The sequence below is a fragment of the Notamacropus eugenii genome, chromosome 6, assembly GCF_028372415.1.
Source record: "Notamacropus eugenii isolate mMacEug1 chromosome 6, mMacEug1.pri_v2, whole genome shotgun sequence".
Classification (NCBI taxonomy): domain Eukaryota; kingdom Metazoa; phylum Chordata; class Mammalia; order Diprotodontia; family Macropodidae; genus Notamacropus; species Notamacropus eugenii.
This window is the reverse complement of record NC_092877.1, coordinates 38,163,340-38,186,735: the sequence shown is the minus strand read 5'-3', so window position 1 is coordinate 38,186,735 and position 23,396 is coordinate 38,163,340. Positions and strand designations below refer to the sequence as shown.

Below are 23,396 nucleotides of genomic sequence, written 5' to 3'. Positions count from 1 at the left end.
CCTGACTCCCTGCAATCTTTCCACAGCACCTTGATATCTCAAAGTCTCACAGACAATAGCAGAAAACTGGCCACAGAACAATGTCTGACACTGTATACCAAAATAAAGTCCAAATGGGTACACGATTTAGATATAAAGGCTGATACTCTAAGCGAATCAGGGGAACAAGGAATAGTTTATCTGTCAGATTTATGGAGAATGGAGAAACTGATGACCATACAGGAGATAGAGATCATTATGAAATGCAAAATGGATCATTTTGATTTACATTAAATTAAAAAGTTTTTGCACAAACAAAGCCAATGCAATCAAGATTAGGAGGGAAGCACAAAGCTTAAATAAATTTTGAAAAAGGATCTTGACAGCCAAATGTGTATTATTTTGAAACTAACACACGAAATTCAATAGGTGTAAATGTAGAAACCTCACACTTGGGTACAAAAAATCCACTCCTCAAGTACAAAATGGGGGAGGTATGGCTATGCAGCAATTGTTCCAAAAAATGCTTGTGGAGTGTTGTTAGCAGCCTGCAAGCTGAATGAACGTGCAGCCTGATGGAGCAATTATGAACTCTGATGTCACTGTAGGACCTATTAGAAAAGGCACAGCTCCTAGGAAAGAGGAAGTGCTTGTCCTCCCAGTGCACTCCTATCTCCTCAGTCCTGGTCTGGAGGACTACGTTCAGCTGTGTGCACCACAGTTTAAGAAGAATATTCCTAATCTGGGGAATGTCCACAGGAAGACAACCAAGATAGTGAAGGTCACATGAAGACTGGCTGAAGGACATCAGCATAGGAGGAGCCTAGAAGAGAGGGGCCCAGGAGGGACACTGTGGAGGGCTCTCTGAGACTAGTTCTCGACAGTCCTAAACGGAAGAACCAACAATAAATGGGAAGAAGCTTCAAAAAGACAAACTGAGGCTTAACGTTAGGCCCACAGTAGGATGCGCTGCTTCCAGAGGCCAGGGGCTCCCCATCCCTAGAGATCTTTAGGTAGAGGTGAGATGATGGCCCTTCAGGAAAATCAGAGGCAGAAGTCCTATTGTGTGTAGGCTGGACTAGATGGCTACCGAGGTGTGTTGTAACAAATTCTGTCACTTTCTCATTCATCACTAGCTCTGTGATCCTGAGTAAGTCATTTAACTTCAGTGGACCTCAGTTTGCTCACCTGCAAAATGGGAATGATTCTGTCTCTAATATTTACCTTACAGGGTTGTGGTTAGCAGAGTGCTTTGTAAATTCTCAAATTCTACATCCAGTCCTCAAAGTCTTAGTGCAGCTTTGAGCTATGAGTCTAACATCAGTCTAACACAGGCATCTGATGGGGTTCAGTGGGGTTTTACATGTAAAGTGCTACCTATAAATGTTGTGTTTGCCCACAGAATAGGCAGGGCTAGGTTTTCTAAATTTCCATATGTAGTCTTGGTTTTTTCCCTGACTAATAAACAAACGATTCACTCATTTTCCCAGGTAAATTTTTAGCTTTACAAGATGTCTTCTACATGAGGGAATTATGACAAATTATTGTTATCTGTCCAACACAAAAGTATGTTGTACCCTCATCCACAGTGTACAAACAAGTCAGAAATCCTGGGTGTAGGCCAACCAAGGAAGAATATCAGACTTGTGTTCATAGAAAACTGACTTCAATTCCTAGAACATTAAAAATTTCTCCGAGTTTTATCAAGATGCCAAATTTAATCAATTCTACTTTTTGCCTTCTTGCCTTGACCGTCATGGATGGGTAGGGTTGAGAAGGAAGGAACGCAAGAATTCTAGGTGATTTACCAACTAAATGATCAACCCTTGATCAGTAAAAGCTGGTTCTACCTATGTAACATTTGCCTACCTTAAAAAGACCTTTCTTTATATTTAGATTTAAAAATACTTCGTTTCCTCTGAGATATACGCAGCAGCAATGGCTTTTTTGAGTCAAACAAAAGTCAATCACCAGTATTTTCCTTACAGCACCGTTAGCATGTTCTAAAAGCTTCTGTTATACAGTTGTTTACAAATGTTGTACTTATCTTTCTTGTTAAAATATTTTGTGTCGACTATTTTCCATGTTACTCTTGTGTTCCTAATTAAAGATATCCCTCCATAAAAACAAAAAAAAAAAGATGCGAAAAAGAAAGCTGTCATTATTTCAAGGAAATATGAGGAAAGAGGCCCAATGGTGTGTTCGACCTATTAAATAGGAAGATGATATGCTTACATATCTACTGTCTTAGCATGATGCCCATACTTTCAAATTTTAACCTGTCATATAAACAAATGAGGAAGCACATACTCTCCTCAAAATCATTCTTTAGGGAGACACTTTAGTGCATTCAGAAATGTTTAAGAAAAAACACACTTTTAAAAATGATCAAGTGGACCTTTTTCAGAACTACTCTAACTGTTTGAAGCAGCTAATCATTTCAGAAAGAATACTTTCCCTTTGTGACTCAATTACATTGCAGTTTTATTACATACTGATTTATACTTACAAGGAATGTCCCGGTAGCCATTTTCTAATGCATGGAAGTAGCTCACAAATTCCGGAATGGGGATTTTGAACATGTCCATCAAACCAGTGTCTTGAAACAAGGTATACATAGTCTAAGAATAAATTCAAACAATTTTCATTTTAAGGATAAGAATTCCTAAGCTTTATAACTAGTTATGGCTCATTTAAAGACATATCACTTTTTAGTTTTCACTTAGAAATAGAAATGTTACTCTGTTTATTAGATCATTAAACTGAGTCAATACTTCACTAAAACCTCCCCTTCCCCAATTTGTTATCTTGGAAGACTACAAAAATTATTTTAAAAAATGATAGGGCACTATCTACAAAGAAGTTGGGAATGTTTAAATCCTAAGTCACTATTTGAATTGAATGGGAATTTATCAATCAACTAGTTTGATTTCTTCATTTTACAAATGAGGAAACTGGGAGCATACAGAATTCATCTGAGGTAATACAGGTCAGTTGCTAGTGGCACAGTCATTTGATAAAGCCTTGAATGACTGTACAAACTACAATACTGAATATATCATATAATCTGGAGAAGAGAGAGAACCATTCGAAAGAGTTTGGCTTGACCATCTCAACAGAGAAGACCAAGTGGATGAAGAAGGCCTACTGCTCAGATCATGACATGCATTTGTATGTATGATAGAGGGGGCTTATCTGTCAATGTGTTTATCAGTGCACAGACCACAAAAGAGGGACAAGTTGGACCTAAAGTGAGCAAGAGAAGACTGAAGTGGACTGCTTTTGGGAAACCGAAAAGACTCATCTTTTTAATATTTAGTGGGGCTATATGGCAGCAAGAAATGGAACATGGCAGCCTTGAAGAAACTGAGACTATTACCTGGAGGCAATGAGAAATGAGTGGAACTTTGAACAAGAAGAAGACAGACTATTTTATCCAGGAAATATATGATTGGAAAAGAAGATGGGGTAGCTAGCTACCTGGGCAGGCAGGGTGCCTTCCAGAGAAAGTGAAAAGGGCCTCCCACATGTTGGGTGGATCCGCTTTATAGAACTCCAGAGAGGCCCCAGAGAAGAATGCCACAGGAAGACACCTACAGATAGGTTGGAATCTGCATCACTGGAGAGCACATCAATACTGAAGATATCACAGATCCATAGAAGTACCCAATATAGACCAGATCTTATCAGAGAGAGTTTTCTAGGGCACTATCACTGAGAGGCAGGGTCACCTGCCCAGTTCATGTCAGAGAAGGGAGTTGAATCTACCTGGTCCTGAGGCTAAGTATTTATCCAATATGCCACGTTGTCTCTTTCTAGAGAGACAGGTACAAGAATTTTGAAAATTAAGAAATTCCCCTGTTTCTCAACACAATTAATCTATTCAGCTCTTTATGCAGCTATATTTAATGAAATAAAACTAAATTAGCTTTTGGCCAGCTTTTCAAAAAAGTATTTCATCTCTGGAATGAGACCAAGGAGAAGACTTCTGCCTGAAATACAGTATTTGTAAATGTTAACACTTCCATCAAAATGTTAAAATGAATGGGAGAAGGAGGAGAGAAGTTAACTAAGAATCTACTTCACTGGATGTGGATTTCTTTTTTTCTTTTTAAAGAATGCATACTTAATCTAGCCTTCAACTGCTTTGGATTATGCTTTTAAACAAATCCATATGAAGTTTATAAAATGTTTCTATAGGTGCAGAAAGGTATATACAACAGAATAAATTAATAATCGGCCTTAAACTAAAGAGAGAACCCATTATGAGGGACAGATTACTAGACAAAGAACCAAGAGACCCTGGTTCTTAGGTAGACACTGCCACCACACAGATGCCTGAACTGTGACAGAGTCCAGCCTCCCCCACTCTGTATAATGAGCAGATCAGACAGATGACCATTAGGATGGCCTTCTGGGTCTAACAATCTAAGGTTATCATGTTTAACCACTCAAGAAAAACAGTATCAAAGCAGAAGGGGATGCCTCCAGAGGTAATGAATTTCTCATCTCTGGAGGCTTGAAAGAATGGATACTGGGGACATTTAAAGAAGGTTCCTGCCTTAGGTATGGATTTAAATTAGATGTTTTCTATGGTCCCTCTCAGTTCCAAGGGGCTACATTCTCTAGTACAATGATATCCTTTAAGATATGCAACTGTATTCCTTAAAATCTAGGAAAATGATATTTATGTTTGATATCTTATAATCTTTTTGTTTTCAGAAATAAAATTACAAAGACACAGAAACTATTTTTAAAAATAAACAATTCCCTCATGAGGAAGATGAACATCCATTCCTAAAAGCAGATAAAAATTATTTGATATTTTCGCTTCTTTCGTATTTTTATTTTGTGTATTTATATTGCATTTTAAATGATGACTTTATCTTGGCAGTAATAGCAAGTTATATTATGGCATGCAAAATAATGTCTAGATGAAACAGCTGCGTTATCTCCTATAGCAATGTGACAGATGTCTTTTTAGATTTTGTTCTACTTCCTGAGAACAGAGATAGAAATGAAGGACAAAAATCATCCTCTCAAAGACAACCTGCTTCTGTTAAAATAAAATAACATCTAAAGTTTGCTATTCAATACCGATGAACAGAAATACCTAAAAGATACCAGGTAATGCTGACAGCACGCACCCACTACGTGCTAGGCTTTGAGCTAAGCGCTTTACAACTGTATCATCTTGTTTGATCCTCACAACAACCCTGGGAGGGGAGTGCTAGCATTACCTCCATTTTACAGATGAGGAAAATAGGTAAATAGGTTAAGGAGCTTGCCCAGGGGTCAAAGTATGTGGCCTGCGTAAGTGCAAGTGTCTGAGGCCAGTTCTGAACTCGTCTTCCTGTCTCTATATTTACAAGGCCCAGTGTATTTTATACATCAGAAGCACTAGTAAATGACTACTATTGGCTAAAATGGAGTGAAACAGTATTAATACCAGACTCAATTTACACAAAACTTAAATCTTCCAAACTGCATGTGTATGAATGGAAATAGCTAATGTAAGCAACTCCAGATGCTTATCCATTCCTAACGACTTTAAATTCCCAGACATTAGCACAGCTCCTCAATGAGCACTGAGCCCATGATGTCAGACGTATTTATGTTTGCATTTGCATCCTATTGTTTACACAAGATCATTGTTGCCGTTTCTGAATTAGAGCTGTGCTCTACAATCTTAGAAAAATATCTTTGCAAGTTAGAAAAAATGTTTTAATACTTAAAAGACCTCTAGGTTGTCTCCTGATGAAGCACCACACTGCGATCTATCCAACATTTTTCTTAAAGACCTATGGCTGGGGCACACAGGTCTAGGTGTCTCCCACTCCTGTAGAGTGAAGCTTTGTCGGATCCAAACTTTCTCTTTTCTCCCCTGCTACTCAGCACAATACCTTAAGTACGACAGGCACATAACAATGACCCAATGAAAGAATGCCACAGAAGAATCCACACAAGGCATGCTTATAAAATGTTCAGAAGACAAAAGGTGGAAGGGATAGGACAGAGGATAGAATAAAGATTCAGAATATCTGCAACAGGCTACAACTCTGGGCTGCAGCTACTAAGAAAATTTAGCAACAATCAAGTCACTGAATCACAAAATCACATTTTAGACTTAGAGGAGTCGTAGTGGCCACCAATTCCAGCCACCACCCACACAGGGATCCTCACTAGATGCATCAGACTCAGCCTCTGACTGAAGAACTTCCAAGAGGAGGAAGCCCACTGCTTCTGGACACAGGGCATTCTACTTACAGAGAACTGTCTGTGAGGAAGTTTTTCCCCTGACATAAAGCCCAAATTTGCCACCATGCCATCAATACATTACAATCAAATGCTCCAACTGTTGCACAGCCTTCCTAGATCCCATGAAGTTGAATACCCCTTGCAGTGCTATATTTTCAAGAAACTAATTACAGATGTTAGTCAGGATCTACCTGTCCACTCTAACGCCACTCAAAAGCAAGGGAAGGGGCAGAGGGAAGATGGGGCCATGTGCTCACTCCCAGAACAGAGTTGGAAAAATATAATTTTTAATGTTCTCAAGCACATCAGAGTAGAAGCGAGCATCAAAGGAGGCCCTTGTAGAAAAACATCCCAGGAGCCCTTCCCTTCTTCCCTCTTCCTGTCTCCCCACCCCATTTCCTTCTGTCTCCAACTCCCTCCCTCCAAGAGCTCATCCATTTACAGGAGGCAGACAAATGTAGTAAAAAGAGTCTAAAACTGAACCAAGGATCTGTCATGTTCTAGTTGCCTGACCTTGGGCAACTTCCCTCCCTATCTGAGATCAAACCCAATATTTAGGGTTTAAAAAAAAAGTCAATGGCAGAAATATAGAGTAGGGGAGGATCTGGGACTTTAGCTGATCACAAGCTTGCTATGAAACAACAGTTTAAGGAAACTACTAAAGAAAAACTCCCACAAACTTTGGCTGCACTGATATAACGTTCAGACAATAGAAAGCCATAACCCCACCATGTTCTGTTGAACAGATTATATCTGGAAAACCATGTCTAATTTAGGCAGAACACTGATAAACTGAACTGAGCCAGTCAGAGGGGACCAGGGAGCTGGAACAACAGTTTAAAACAGTTGAAAAATTATGGCTATTTGGACTGAGGTGAAGTCCATAGGTTGATACAACAGCTTAAAAGGCTGTTATTTATTTAATTCTTTGGAAAAAAAATGTTTTACGAACACATTTTTATCCTTTTTAACAGTCACCTCATCTCCTCTCGCTCCGACACGTAGGATTCTTCAAATACCATGACTTTATCTGACAGCATATCAAACTGTAATTCCCCATCTACATGAGGACTATTATTTGGAAAAAGGGAGATGGGCATGCTGCACTGTGTTATCCAGATGATGGAACCTGAACCTCTGGGTAGAAGTTATATGGAAGGTTTATTTCAGCTCAAAATAATACATAACTTTATAACCACTCAGTGGCCCAAAGATGGAATAGACTCCCTTGTTGGGTCACTGAAGGTCATCTGATGGAAGGGAGCTGGAACCTGGAGGGGAGCCTGGCCTGAGGGGCCTCTGCAAGTCCTTGTGGCTCTTAGCCTCAGAGCTCTGTATGGGCAGGATTTCTTCAGAGAGTAACCAACCTGGCTCAGGATCCTGCCTGATGGTCCTCCCATCATTTCCATGACCTCAAAAATGGGGAAATTCCAGTTGTTCATCTTCGCTATTAATGCGTCGTGATCTTCTCTTAATATCAGTTCCAGTAAGCACTCCTCATCTATCTGTGTGCAAACACGCATTTATAAACCTAAGGAAACTTCAGTTTTCTGTGGTAGGTGACAAATTCATCTATATGCCATTACGACCCCAAATTGATGCTACAAATCCTCAATATCATGTTCTCAAATGCCATCCTCACACACACCCCTTATTCTTTCTTCCTATCATTTCTTATTTTGGCAGAATAATACCTTCAAGTCACTTTAAATAAATTATATTTACAGGCTTCTACAACATTAGGAAATTCAGATGACACTAGGGAGATGACTTCCCCACTCTAGGAGCCTAAAATTGGAAACAGAGCATTTATTTCTATAAATAAAAAAAATACTGAAAATCCACTGAATGAATTCTAAAATTCATTGGTTTTATTTAAAATTTTATCATGTATGTCTTGAGATAAGATGTAAACTAGTACATTTATATCTGTTTTTAGGGTTATTTGCTAGAAAACAGGGGCTTTTCCCTCTTTTGTCCTCTTCACAAACCAAGAGTGGCTACAGTAAAAAGATCACACTGTCACACAAATTTTCCAAAATTCTGAAAAGCACTACTCTTGACAACAGTGTTACCTCAGCATTTCCATAATGACACTCTGAGTTTTTATCCTGCACTGCCCCTGCTGACATCTCCAGTTTCTGTTCCTCCTTTTCTTCCTCCTCATCTTCCTCCTCCGAGGCCTTCTGGTGGTTGCATGTAACCAGGTCATTAGTTAAGTCCTCTCCTGGTTTACCGGAGGGTTCACACTGGGCCTCTTCCGATTCCTCTCCCTCCTTCTCCTCCTTCAGTTCTCGGTCCAGTCTCTCGTCTGGCTCCTGCTCTGGCTCCTTCCCTGACTCTCTGATTCGTTCTTGGGTAATATTGGTGTTTCCCTCTTCAACTTTCAAAGAAACAGATAAAATTAGAAGTAATGCATATATTTACTTGAACCTTGATAGACAATTTGGTAAGAAAAAATGTTGTTTTCTTGTTATGTCTTGATTTGGTTATAACTGTTAGACTATATTAAGGCACAGGCTGTTACCAGAGCTGACTGGTAGCACTAGTTATTCAATGACACGAAGCTGGGTCCTTTCCAAGAGAGCCCCAGCTCTCAAAAGAATCTTTCCCACAAATTGTTTAATTTGTACATCTCAGAGTGAAAAAAAAATGCCTAGTTTGGAAAGAATGAAAAACATTTAGTCAGTTCCTAGAAATGGTGACATTAATTTTCTAAGCACAGTTCCAAGCACAGTTATTAAAATTTTATTTATAAAAAAAGTCAAGTCCACTCAACAGCAGCCAATCCCCTAAATTAAGATGTTCTTTCTTCCAACAAAGTATCTGACTTGAAATTCCTGGTCTACCTCCTGTGGGAAAGAGAATCTGGACTCTGATCCATTGAGTGGTCTCAATAACTGATCATGACAATTCCATTAAATCAATCACCCTATCTTCACGTTGCAGAACATATTTTTTAACTTGTAAAAATAAAGTCGTCAGACTACAAGAGTGGAATCAGTCAATTTTCATTTGTCTAGGTCAACAATTGTTTATATTTGGAATGCCATCTATGATTTTCTTGTCATAGAACAGCCTCCCTCATTGTGCCCAGTTTAGGATAAGTCTGAAATCTATGTGCAGTTCCTTAACACATACCAATTGAAGGCAAGGGAAAACAGCCTACATTCCCTCCCACTGGGCAAGAGGCAAGCCATTCTGGAAATACAATTCTGGCTAAGACAGCTAAGTCTGTCCTTGCTCCTCTAACAAGTACTCTATAAAAATTGTTTAAGAAAACCTCTATCACCATTATTATAGAAGTAAAAATACGCATTTTTCTAATTATATTACACTGTGACAATCATTAAAAATAAATTTTCTAGTTTTGAAATACAAAATATTTCATGGCTATAAAATAATTAGAATTGCTTTAAATTTTTCTTTACACCAAAACATAAAAATATTCAAAAAACTCACATCTGTGTACATTCAAAACACTCATAAAGGCCCCAAATTCAATGTATGACTAATTCAAGTATTTATTATCCTATTAGTAGTAATGATAATATTACTTCGTATTTGCACAGATTTTTTTCACTCCTTAATTCATTCTCTATGATATTTCCATTCTAAAAATCCTGTGAAGCAAGACATAATTCTGTGTTATAGAAGGGCATACTAGCATACAAAGAAGTTAAACGAATTGGCTGGAGCTGACCATCTAGTTAGTGACCGAACTTGGCTTAGAACTCAGTTCTCCAGACTCCTCAAGCCCTTACACCATGGCTTCTCCTTATCTCACTGTTGAATTTAACTCTGGATCAATTCTGAGAATCAGCAGCGGAAGGGATAAATTTATTACAGAATGATGATCTATAGGACTGCTTCCATCATGGGTTCTCCCTCACAGAAGTAATTTACTAGGCCTGTATGTAGTTTTCTCTGACACATCTAAAGTCTCATTTGATTACACCTTGACTAATGATGACAGGGCCTTGTTCTATACAATGCTACAGAGCACTTTCCATTTGCTGAGATCAGCAAACAATAAAAAATAATTTTAAAATTCTAGCATAATATTTATGTACTTGTAACACATACTAACAAATTACTTCTTCATTTACTTTTAGACCAACCAAAAAACAAATACAATTAATCACGAGTAAGTGTACATATCTTTTGAAATCTCACCTGGTTTTCCACCCTGGTCATCTGTATCATATTCAGATTCATGTATTGAAATATGCTTCAGTACCTCACGTCCACAACTTAAGAAATAAATTAGATAAAGGTATATCGTAAGGCTATTTCTTTTATTTTTTATCCAAATATTTTTACTTTCCCACCTAAACCCAATGAAAAATTCACCTACGGCCACAACCTCCTTAACCCAGGAGGTTTTCTTACAGAAACCATTATAACAGTGCTTCCCATTTGAGGGTAACGAAGTATTTTTGATCTGGTGTTTCATTTGATCCCAGTAACACTGGGGAAAAGGGGGAAAGGAGAACAAGAATTTACATAGTGTCTACAAAGTACCAGGCACTGTGATAAGTGTTTTGACAAACATTATCTCATCTGATCCTCACAACCCTGGGAAGTAGGCGCTGTTATTATCCTCATTTAACAGCTGAGGAAACTGAGGCCGCCAGAGGATGGCTGACTTGCCCAGGGTCACACAGCTAGTAAGTCTAGCTTACTAAGGCTGGATGTGAACTCTGGGCTTCTTGACTCCAGGCCCAGTGCACCACCTAGCTGCCTCAAACTTCCTCCTAGGGAAAAGGCAATGGAAGTATTTTATACGTAGAAGGAAACTGAGGCTCAGAGAGATTCAATTACGTGCCTCTATACAGAGTTAGCTCCCAAGTCAACTTCAGCACTTTTTGTGCACTACACTGCTAGAATTAAAATGGGGCATGAAGGGAATTTTTATGACTATAGCAATGAGTAAGTGACAATACAACTGAGGCAAAATATGTACTTTTAAATAAGGTTATTTATCATCCGAGTACAACTGGAGCAATTGCATTTTAAATACAAGTGTCAGTCAGGGAGAAGGCCACACTGGACAAGTTGCCAAAGCTGGAACGAAAGGGCCCAGGAGTTAAAAGCGACCCAATCCAATGGCTAGTGGTCTGTTCTACAGGCCACCTCCATGCAGGCCTCTTCTGTTGCCCAGCTGACAACTTGCTTCTGCAGATTTAGAACAGAAACAAAATCCTCAGCCTCTTACACATCAAACAGTCAAATAAACTGCAGAAAAGAGTAGAACAGGGCAGCTTTGGGTCTGACAAGTCATGATTTGCAGGTCAGGCCAAGCCTAAAGCAAAGGACAAAAAGAGAGGGAAAATGAGAGGGAAAAGACACACTGAATGCAGATCCCTACAGTTTTAAAAGGCGTAAAAGGAGCTGTCTTTTTTAAAAAACCAGTAAGGTGGAAAGCAGCAGCACCCTGGGGCCATGTTTGTTCATTTGTCTGTGACCTCACCCAGGGAGTTTCAAATCCCATGGAGAAAGCCCATTGAGAAGTAGGCTGTCGGCCCTGTTGTCTCCTGGGAGTCATCTCTTATTCTCCTCCCTGAAGGAGGAAGAGGAGATGGGAGAGGAAGAAAGCTGCACAAGTTGGGATAAAGGTTACTCTACTGGAAGCCTCCATTCAAGGTGCCCAGCTGAGGGAGCAGAATGGCAGTGGTTTATACCTTCGTTTCAGCAGGTGAACAGGTTTTGAGGAGCCAAACAATACTGCAAAGGGCCAGGAACAACCACTGGAGTCAGCACTACAATGTGCCAGGAAAGGGACAGGCGCCCCCTGGGTTATTTTTGAAAGAGAGAACTCTGAATGTCCACGATTCTCTAGGAGGCCAGACCTGCTCTGACCCTGCAGAAACAGGATATGCCTGTTAAAAGAAAGGGCTTCCCAGGCAATGGGGGCTGGCTAGAGCAAAGGAAGCCCCAAGGCCTACTGAGCATTACGTGCTCTGACCTAAACCACTGGCGAGGTAGCTAAGGAACCTATGCCCGAGAGACCCCCTCCATTCCCCATTCAAAACTTTCCTGATATCCTGTAATGTTATTATTCAGTGATCCTAATTTTTAAGTGGAAACATTTCAAAACTGCCCTTTATTTCATCCCAGAGGTAGGTGCTTTCATTGGAAAATAGATAAAGCCTATGTGATAGAACAAAAACATTACATAAACAGAACGGTCATCCTGCACGCAGGACCACATCTATCCAGTCTTTCATGGAATTATGAAGAGGAAACAGAAAAGAAAAATGTACATGAGCACAATGAGCAAACTGACATCTACAGCTCGATAATAAAATAAGTAAAAGTTTATGGGGCTTACCTGTTACATATATGGCTACCAGAAGTTCTAAACTGCTGAGGCAAACCTGGAGTACTAAGTGCATTCCCCAGAGATGTGTGTAAAGTAACACTTGGCTTAGTAAGAAAATCAGCAGTGTCAGGAAATCCTATGGGTGACTGGTGAACTAGGGAACCAGGCGACACTGAATCATGGCCAGGTGAACTCACAGGATTCTGGCTGGGTGAAGCACCTAAAAAACAATTAATTGTGCGGTTCTTTTCTTTAAAGAAGCTAGAGAATCTACAACACAAGACTGCTCCTGGCACGTCAACATTCTGCTTGGGGCTCCCTTGGAACCCCAGCAGAACATGGCACTCTTCCCCATACAATGACTGCTGACTGGGTACCCAGAACAGGTAGAGAAGAGGAGGAAGGCCAAAACCTGCCTTCCAGGGCACACACACTGATACGTTTCTCACTCTCGTGTGGGCATTTCACATTTTCTCTAGTGCTGGATCAATGAGTCACACAGCAAGTACCAAAGCTAAATCCCATGAGCAGAGATGCTGACACCATCCACGATGTTTTTTTATTCTTCACCCCCCAACAATCTTCAGCATAGCATGACGTCTCCTTCTTCAGCAGTCCAAACTGTTTTCCCATCAAGAAAAAGGACTATCAGTAGTAACGACTACAGGGTGGCCTCAGTGTCTGTACTAAGACTTCTGGGACAGCCTGTATGTTCAGGACAGGACAATGAGTAGTAGTGCTATAACCAGGGAAGCCCCAAGTCCCATTAACTGACTGAAAAGGAATATGAGACTTAATTACATTTTTTGGAATTTCAATTAGATACTTTCAACTTTTCAAGAAAAAGGGTAGGGACAGGAAGAGAAAAGTTGGTTGGGGCTCCCAGTTTATGAGGCTCTCCAAAGACTCAGCCGACTCCCCCGGCTCAGCAGTGCTGTCTCTTCATTCTAATATGCCTCTTCCAAGCCCACCAAGAACATTAAGCTGTCATATTGACCTGCTGGGTGACTATGAACCTGAAAGATGGCCAGAGGGAGGGAACAGGAATGCAGAACTTTCTAGGCTAGTGCTTTGCAGGTCTTTATATAATTAACCTGCAGTATGGAACAAGTAACAGCCAATTTCTGAGAAGAGGGATAAAATGGGAAACCTGGAAAACCTTCTAGTTACATAATAGCAAGCAAACATAATCCTAACAACACATTACAAAATAAAATACAAAAAAAAAGTCTGAACTAATCCAAATTTTCCATCATTTTACAGTATGGCTTCCTTCATTATCCTGGATAATGGAAAGGTATTTTTCTTTTAAGAATGTTTCTTTATATTTCAATTCAGAGAAAAATACTGTCAACTGAAAGGTTTAGGTATAGGGACCAACCATGGGAAAATAAGGTTTTTCACTCCCCCAAACTGCTGTACCTAGAACTTTCTCCCTATAACTACCGTTCCATAGAGTGGGACAACAAGAGGATGGTTATTACCTCTCTGGAGAATTCCCCTCACCCTCCCAAATGCAGAATACTCCATTACTGGAACTGTAATCATGCAACTTTGCAACTAATTCCCCTTGACTAAATGAAAACCAATAAAAATTGCTGAGTCACATAGATTTTTATACAATCGTAAGTTGAATAAAACAAAAAAAGAGGGTCTGAAAGAATTCCCCAAAATGCCATGTTTTCAAAGAATCCCTCTATTTAAATCACAAAGACCAGTATCTTACCAGTTCTCAGAGGACTCCTATAGTCAGTCAAGGTTACTGAAGATGACCTTTGCTTTGGGAATGTAAATACATTTGAATCTGGAGATTCTAGGCTAAAAGGAGAATACAAGGTAAGTACCTGCTCAGGCAGCAGTTGGACTTAGCAACCTCTAACACCCCTCGACATCTGATTCTGCTTCTCTAATGGTCTTCTGCCTCCTGTTCAGTCTGAGCTTCCCTACGATCTTCTGTGCCCAGAGATTTAGCTTTCCTAGGACCCAAACACTTGCCCCAAGTGAACTGACAAATTCGTTAATGAAGTTAGGATATGTAAACAGACATTGAGACAACCACACTATCTTACCAAAGGATCCCCACTCACCTACATACTGATAGATACCAAATGAAATATATTTGTTAACATATAAAATTAAAGTAAAAATTTATATAGCTGAGGGCAGAGGGCAAAGGAATCATCTCACCATAGACTCCATTTCAGGACTTACATAAAATTCATTATCTCACTGATTAGTGACGGTCGAAAGGAACTGTCACTACCTGTACTTGCATACTCTGTAATATTTTCATAAATCACTAACTAGAAAATAGATTCTCCAGGTAGTGGGCCATGAAGGATCAAAATCATTGGACTGGAATCAGAAGATCTGGATTAGATCTCCAGCTTTGCCACTGACCAACTGTGTGTCCTGAGAAGCCAAACATTTACAGGTGGCCGAAGGTTGTCAGGGGCTTGACTGACTCCTAAGCGACCTCAGGAAAACCACTTCACACTCTGAGAGTCAGTTTTCCCATATGTAAAATGAGACTCCCAAGAATCTTCTCCGTCTCTAAATCTATATTTATAGCCCTAGGATGTTCCATCTTTGGGCCCCAATTTTATTACCTGTACAAAAGGGGAGAAAGGGGATAAGATTATCTCTAAGGTACCTCCTACGCTGAACATTTTATGATTCTGTAACTGGTGAAGTAGCCCTGTTCTCTGAGGATTCTGAGGTGCTTAATCACATACAGCACATAAGATGACTCCTTAAAAAAATTACGTCTTTTATTTTTACATCACATCCGTTTCCACACATCCCATACCACATCAAGTCTTCCCTTGTAACAAAGATTTAAAAAACAAACAGTTGAGCAAAGCTGACTGCCACATTTCCCTCGTAAGTCAACATATGTGATATCCCAAACAGCAGCACCCCGCTTCTCTGAATCTTCTCCCTGGAGCCTGCCCCAGTCAGCAGGGGGCACAGCACTCCATCCAGCTTCAGAATTCTGCTCTCCTCAGAAGTCACAGCAGATACTGTGCTCTTGCTTCTGTTGCTTTACTATGCATTAATTTAAATATCTCCTGATGCTCTGAATTCTCTGTATTTACCATTTCTTATGACAAATATTTACAACATTCTCCAATCAATGACACCTAATTTGTTTCCAGTTCTCTGCTACCACAGAAAAATGCTGTTCTGTTTTCACATATATGGACCTTCCTCTGTCTATTTGATGTTCTTAAGCTACAGCCCAAGAGTGGGACCAGTAAAATTCTTTAAGTGCCCTTCCTCCTTCCAAGGTGGTACTGTGGTACTGGGCCTACAATGGGGACGACCTGTCTCAGACACGCACTAGCTGGGTGATCCTGGACAAGTTACTGAAAACTTCTATGTGCCTCAGTTTCCTCATCTGTAAAATGGGGATAACCATTTCACCTCCCTAAGCTGTTATGAGGACCAAATGAAATAATATTTGTAAGATGCTGAGCACCGTGTCTAGTATGTGCTTAATAAATGCTTGTCCTCTTCCTTTACCAAAAGCAAGTAGAGACAGGGTGAAAAAAGGCTATCTCCCACCAGAAGGGAGCTGTTGATTCACTCTTTTCTGAGCCAAAAGAAATCAGTCAAATGTGACGCGTTGGACTCAGATCAAAGGTTAGAGTCTTCTTTGAGTATGATATGGAGGGACCTTCAAAGAAGAATGGCGGAGTGATGGTGACAGCACCCCTCCCCCTCCTCCGCCTCCTCCCAGTTCAGTGAGTACATGTGTATGTGGTGGGAAGGGGGAAGGGGATGAAAGTATATCCAGCAGTAGAGAAGGTGTCTAAGGAGGGAAGTGTCTGGGATTCAAAGAAAATGGAAACACTATGAGAGGAAGAGGTCTAATGTGAAAGACAATTCATTAAGAATTGATCAGGAGAGCCATACAGGCCACCAAGAGCTAGGCACAGAAAACAGGCAGGCCTGGGGAAGATAGTGGAGAGACAGAAAGGAGAGGCAGCGGGGAGCAGGAATCTGTGCCTAGGCCACCTCTGATTCTGAACCACAGAGCTGAGCAAGAAAAGGTACACTAGGCACAGAAGACGTGGCTGTCAAACCCCTCCAGCTCAGAACTCAGCTTGACTTTTCCCCCTCGAAATAAAGCTAAGAAGCTTGGAGTAAGGCACCCACACCAGCTATGGGGGACTGGAGCCGTGTTTGGGGAAATCACCCTCTCTCATCAGCAAGGGCATCTCTGCCTCAGACCCAGCTAAGGTGCTCATTTGATTTTCACCACCTGAAGGAAAAGTCCTGTGTAGCAAAAAAAGTAGAGTGGAGTGGAAAGGAGAATGAAAAGACCCAGAATCTAGTCCTGAATCTCCCTTTATGCCTCCTTTGCAAAGTCCCCTTTCAAGAGTCTTCATTTTCTCCTATGAAAATGAGAGGGCTGGCTTAAAATGATCTCTAAGGTTGCTTCCAACTATAAAATTATAGGATTCTTTTTATATTCCCATGGAAAAAAGTGCTTTGTTAATAAGATTATGATGACTTCTCTATGGGAAATAATCCTGCACAATAAACTAGAATCTGCATGAATTCCATGCAACATTAACTATAAGAACATTTCTTATGGATACTGAAAATGTATCAGATTCAACCCTTGTGTCTATTAAAAATTCTATAAATCAATAGGAATAAATGGAACTTTCCTTAATATAGTAAGTAGTATTTATTTAAATCCAAGAGTAGACACCATATACAGTGAAAAAAATGAATGCCTTTCCAGTAATATAAATTAAGAAATATTATCATCACTGCTGTTTAACAAACAACAGAACAGAGAGAGGGAGAAAGAGGGAGAGAGAGAGAGAGAGAGAGAGAGGGAGAGAGAGACAGAGAGACAGAAAGAGAGAGGGAGAGGCAGAGGGAGAGAGAGGGAGAGAGAGAGAGGGAGAGAGAGACAGAGAGAGGGAGAGAGAGACAGAGAAAGACAGGGGAGGAGAGAGAGGGAGAGAGAGAGAGAGAGAGAAAGAGAGAGAGAGAGAGAGAGAGAGAGAGGGAGGGAGGGAGGGAGAGAGAGGGAGAGAGAGGGAGAGAGAGGGAGAGAGAGGGAGAGAGAGAGAGAGGGAGAGAGAGGGAGAGAGGTTGATCAGTGGAACTTATCAGGCACAGATTATACAAAAAGAAATATTCGCAGAAGAGGCGCCAGCGACTGAGGGAAGGGTTCACTATTGAAGTGCAGTAATATAATGATGGAGGACAGTAATCTGCCAGAAATTAGGTTTATCCTAACATATCAAATCATACACCAATATAAGCTCCAAACAGATATGTGACCCAGTTATAAAAGGGCATATCATTTTAAAAAAATGAGAGGAGAAAGGAAGAAATTACCCTTCAGATCTATGAATAGGTAAGGTAGTAACAGAATCATCGCTAAAATGGACAGTTTTGATTATACAAATTTTAAAACACTTTGCCAAGCAGATCTAAACCTAATACAGGACATGCCCTCATTACCTCATACCTGGACTACTACAAGAGACTGCTGGTTAGCCTTCCTATGACAAGTCTCTCCTTCCTTTGCTGTCAAACGGACCTTCCTAAAGCACAGGTCTGATCATGACACCACACTTCCCCTCATTAAGTAAGCTCCAGTGGATCTCTATTATTATCTCCAGGAGCAAATGTAAAGTTCTCTGTCTGGCCTTTAAAGCCCTTTAACTTGACCCCTTCCTACCTTTCCAGTCGTGTTATATCTTACTTCCCCAATTCTAAGTACTCTGAAATCCTCACCCTGGCCTGCTTGCTGGCCTCTCCTTTGACACACCATCTCCAGACTCCAAACATTTCCTTGGGCTGTCCCTCATCTCTGCTTCCAGGATTCCTTGGCTTTCTTGAAGTCTCAGCTAAGGTATCACCTTCTTCAAGGTCTCATTCCCAGGCTTCACTAATCCTAATGTCTTCCTTTTAAGATTATCTTACGTATGTGGATGAATACTCTCTAAACCAGCGCGACCACTGCTAGGCCTACACCCAACTCAAAGAAAGAGGAAAAGGATCCATATTTACACAAATTATTAATAGCAGCTCTTTGAGAGGTAATCAACAGTTGGGAACTCCTTCTGACAAATGGCTAAATGAATTATGTTCAAAATATGAATGGAATGGAATAGTACTATGCCATGAGAAATGAGGAAATGGACAATTTCAAAGGAAGATGGAACAATCTCTAAGAACTGATGCAGAAGGAAGGAGAACTGGGAGAGCAAGGATAAAATTATGGGAAAAAATAACTTTAAAGACTTGAAACTCTGGTCAACACAATGACAAATCATGAGTCCAAAAGAATGAAGGTGAAATATCCTCCTCACCCCTGGAAGAGAGGTGATGAACCTGAAATGCAGGAAGAGACCGAAATGGCTAATGGAGGAATTGGGTTTTGTACATAACTACTACGTGCTGGTGGCTTGATTTTAGGGGGTTTCTTTTTTAATTGCTAAATAGGATTAAGGGAGGGGCAGATTAATTTTTACAGTGCACTAACTTTTTTTAAATAGCCAAATTTTTAAAAAGAGTGTCTCTTTATCCTCTTGTCTGACATTTACTCACCCTCACTGAGACCTAACTCCCCCCATGTCACTGCATCCCTGACCATTCTGCCTACCAATGGCTTTACCTTCACTTACCACCCCACTTCCCACCTTAGCACACAGGTACTGGAGGGAAAACTGAAATACTCCTTGTTCCCCATTCCAGCTTCTGACTGCCCCTGTGCAACCTCTCCTTCCTTGAAGTTCATTTAACTTAAACTTTCTAATTAATCCAGATCACAGCATCTGCTGTATATCAGTCCCCATACTGCCTCCCTGCCTCCTCAGGGAGCTCAGCATCTGGGTCATTGCCATCCTCTCCTCCCCAGCTCCAGCCCTTAAATGAAGAGATTTTAGCCTCTCCCTAATAACCTCCTTAAATCTTCCAATTCCTCAGTCTCCCTGTATCCTGTACCAACTCTCGACCCCAACCTTCCTCTCGAATCCCTCTCCCCACTGTCCTAGCAATGCTCATTCCTTGCCTAACCTCAGCCTTGCACTCCTCCAATAACCCACAGAGAAGGGGAGGGAGAGCACTTCAGGCAAGGAGGGGGAAATGCTCAGCCTCAGGAGCCGGCATGTCATGTGAGAAAAGAGTCTAGAGGCTCGACCGGAGTCGAAGAAGAAGTAAACAGGAGAGAAAGACTGTCCAGGGAGGAAGAGGCTAATTTATGAAAGGAGGCTTTGCAAGCATTTTGTATTTGTGACCAATGGCAAATCATGCAGCACAAGTTACTTCTACGGGCTCATGGGTAACAGACTTTAGTACAACTTAACTTTAACCAAGACAATTTGGCTTGAAAAACTGGAAGCTGTCTTTTCTCCACAGAGCCGTCACTGGAGACTTGTTTGGAGCAAGGTGAGGGAGCTGGCCGTGGCTACCTGTTTCTCCTGTGGTTCATACTAACTCTATGACTTGGAGACTATGGTCAGCTAAAGACTTTCTCCTAGAAACAAGTGGAAACCTTTCAAAACATCTGATATAACTTTTCCACTTTACGAATGAGGAAACTGAAGCCTAGGAAGGTTGAAGGACACAGCTAACTAGTGAGGGGTAGAACCAGACTCGTCCCTTCCAAGAGGCAAGGCTATGTCCCCCACCCCACCTCCAGCACAATCCACAATTCCCGTCTTTGGCTCGAGTGTCGGGGAGCTGGGTACATCACATTAATGTCACTGAGCAAGGTGAGGTGGGCCAGGATGCGTTTTACCTCGAAGTACTTTGCTGTCGGAGAGGGAGCGTGCGCCTTCCGGGACTGGACTCCCATCGTGAAGGAGACTGTTCAGGGGGTGGCAGAGGGAGACCCGAGGTTCTTGAGTTTCTCAGCTGTAGCATCAGGACATTATTTCTATTACTTGGTATCTGTTGAATAATAAAACAACATTTAAAATTGTTATGCTGTATGACCTATATATTGGTACATCCATATGCTTAACATATTTTTCAACAAGCCAGAGAGAAATTAAATCATACTCTTTCCTAGAAATGAGTTAATTATTCCTGCAAATTTCACATTTTATCATATTCCATTTTTCTTCTGCCTTTTAAAATGGTTACTACAGTAAACTTTGCTTTCTCTGGAATCCAATGAACAGGAAGATGAACAACTAGATGTTTCTTTTACCCATTCCAAACTCTGCTTTTGGAAAAGAGACAATCAACAAGGAAACAAGCTGATAGGAGGGATTTGTTCTTAAAATGCCACTTCCCAAGCATACTTGGAGTCTAGTTCGGTCCAACCTCAGACATCCGAAGTACAACGGTAACTATTTGTCACCTCTGCTGCCAGGTGGAAGGGATCTCCCCTCCTCTCAACTCCATAGCATGTTTCATCTTTCACCTAAACAGCCTAGCTTGTATTATCTTTATCTGTGGACCATGGGCTCCCTGGGAGCAAAGACTAAATTGTGTCCTTTGTGTTTGCACAACGCTCAGTTTAAACTTTGCAAATAGTAGGTACTAAATCAAGAGCTGCTGAATGAAGGCAAATATTCATCATAATACCCCTGAGACCACAAGATTTAATTATTAGTACTATACGAATCATCAAGCGTTGTAATTTACGACAGTCTAAGCCACTGAAGTCCGGTTCCTCATGCATGACAGCTCTGTACCTCCCTGCAGCACAATACAGCCCCAGAATGTTGCCCTCTCCCACCAGCCAGGAGGGAGAGGCTGGCATCCTCAGATCTGCGTCTGCAAAGCTTATTTCCTTGGAATACCTGCCTGTGCTTCTCTACACAATTAAAATCATCAAAATAACTCAGAGCATTCCAGGAGGCAGAAGCTATGAATTCTTAAAAACTCCAAAGTCTCTTTCCATATAATAGTTTGCAACTATGGCACAGCAGAAGAAAATAATAATGAAACTCTACAGAAACCTGTCAAGTCGTTTTTTTTTTTTCTAAATTGGTTTTCAGTAAAGCATTAGACTTAGTCAGCCTAAGGCATCTAACGTTATTAGACTGCTGTTTTCAATAGCTGGGGAATATCACGAAATCAATAAAAATGGAAGACAGAGTTCCACAATCAACTCTAAGCCCATCACACTCCTCAGGCACGCTCACAATCCAATTCTTCTTTCCGTCTATCCAGACTGTCTCTGATGGTAAGGTCACGGAATCTTATCTAGTTCTCTGTACACAAGGCTGAGAAGTTATTACATACTAGAAGGCCATATTATTGCTTCTTTATGTTCACTTTTCCTAAGCAGATCACAGCTCCACTCATGCTCACTCATAGGGATTACTTCCTAATTTGCGGCTCATTTATGTTTTCCTTCTCTGAACTCTCCCTCATTTCCTCGCACACTTTAAGAAGGAGAGAAACCAACTCAAAACATTTGAGAGGAAGCTTGGCAGAGCAGAGAGGGCGCTGGGCTCTCCCACTAACTCAGCTCCAAGTAGGACCTTGGCTAACTCCTCATCCTTGCTAAGTTTGGGTTTCAATGTCTGCAGAAAGAGGTTGGCTCAAACAATCTCTACTTCCTCCTATTCAAACATTCTCAAGTTCCTAAGAATCTGATTTTTAGCCTTAACTGGAATGAGATTTAAGTATCAGTTCTTATTAACTGAATCCTGTTACTGAAACTCTTCTAACGGTTATAAGGACACTTTTAGACTTCAGTTCGTAGCAGTGAATACTGCAACAAACATAATCAAAAATTCTTTTTGGCTAATTAGGTGCCTCATGAGGCTCACGAATCATTACTCTAAATGTCATTTGTCACTGAAGAAGATACAGGAGGCTTGAGCTGAAGATCAACTGTCCCTAGCACATATCTTGGAAGATACTTTAGTAATTAATTTTAGCATCAATTTTTAGTATTCAAGAAAGGAAATAAATCAAGGCAGGGGATATGCTTCTGCAACAGGGTTGTTTTTTGGTATATAAGAAGCTGGCGGACACATGAGAATTTGCTTCTTTTTTTCCTTTCCCTTCATCTCTGGCTGTTGGTTGGTAACAATTATCTTCAGGTATCTCTACTCTAATGACTACGTAAAGTATTTGGTCAATAAACTAAATTTATGAAGCACTAATTTATAAACTTATTAAACACCTGCTATGTGCCAGGCAGTGGGTATAAAAAAGAGGCCAAAGCCAGTCCCTCATCTCAAGGAGTTTACAGTTTAATGGGGGAAGATAACACAGTGCTATGTGCAAAAAAGCTGCCTGTTGTTGAGTTGTTTCAGTCTTATTAAGTCACTCTTCGTGACCCCATTTGGGGTTTTCTTGGCAGAGATACTGGTTTGCCATCTTGTTCTCCATCTGAGTTTACAGGTGAAGAAACTGAGGCAAAAAGGGTGAAGTGATTTGTCGAGGGTTACAAAGCTACTAAGCATCTGACACCAAATTTGAGCTCAGGTCTTCCTGACTCCAGGTCTACCATTATCTATACAGGAAATAATTAAGAGAGAGAAAGCACCAGAATTCAGAGGAGTTGGGAAAGGGTTCCTATAGAAAATGGGATTTTAATTGGGACTTAACAGAACCCTGGGAAGCCAACAGGAATCAAGTAAGAGAGGAAGCATTCCAGGCATGGGGGACAGTCAGAGAAAACGCCCAGAGCTGAGAGATGGAGCATCCTGCTTGTGGAATAGCCAGGAGGTCAGTGTCACTAGATCAGGGTCTGTGTGGCAGGGAGTAAAGTGTAAGAAGACTGGAAAGGCAGGAGGGAGACAGGCTAGGCCCAGAAAGGCTTTGAACACAAAACAGAAGATTTCCTACTTGATCCTGTAAGCAGCAGGGAACTGTAGGGGAGGGGGGGTGA

The 23,396-nt window shown here is 40.8% G+C and overlaps 1 protein-coding gene across 1 annotated transcript in view; it reads right to left on the bottom strand.

Annotated features, from left to right (window-relative positions):
• PDE3B (phosphodiesterase 3B) overlaps nucleotides 1-23,396 on the bottom strand; it is a 162,463-nt gene that overhangs the window by 34,108 nt on the left and 104,959 nt on the right. Inside the window, 7 exon segments of the mRNA XM_072619546.1 lie at nucleotides 2,489-2,600; nucleotides 7,605-7,742; nucleotides 8,313-8,620; nucleotides 10,414-10,490; nucleotides 12,572-12,782; nucleotides 14,289-14,380; nucleotides 20,337-20,488. Coding sequence (XP_072475647.1) covers nucleotides 2,489-2,600; nucleotides 7,605-7,742; nucleotides 8,313-8,620; nucleotides 10,414-10,490; nucleotides 12,572-12,782; nucleotides 14,289-14,380; nucleotides 20,337-20,488 — 1,090 coding nt within the window.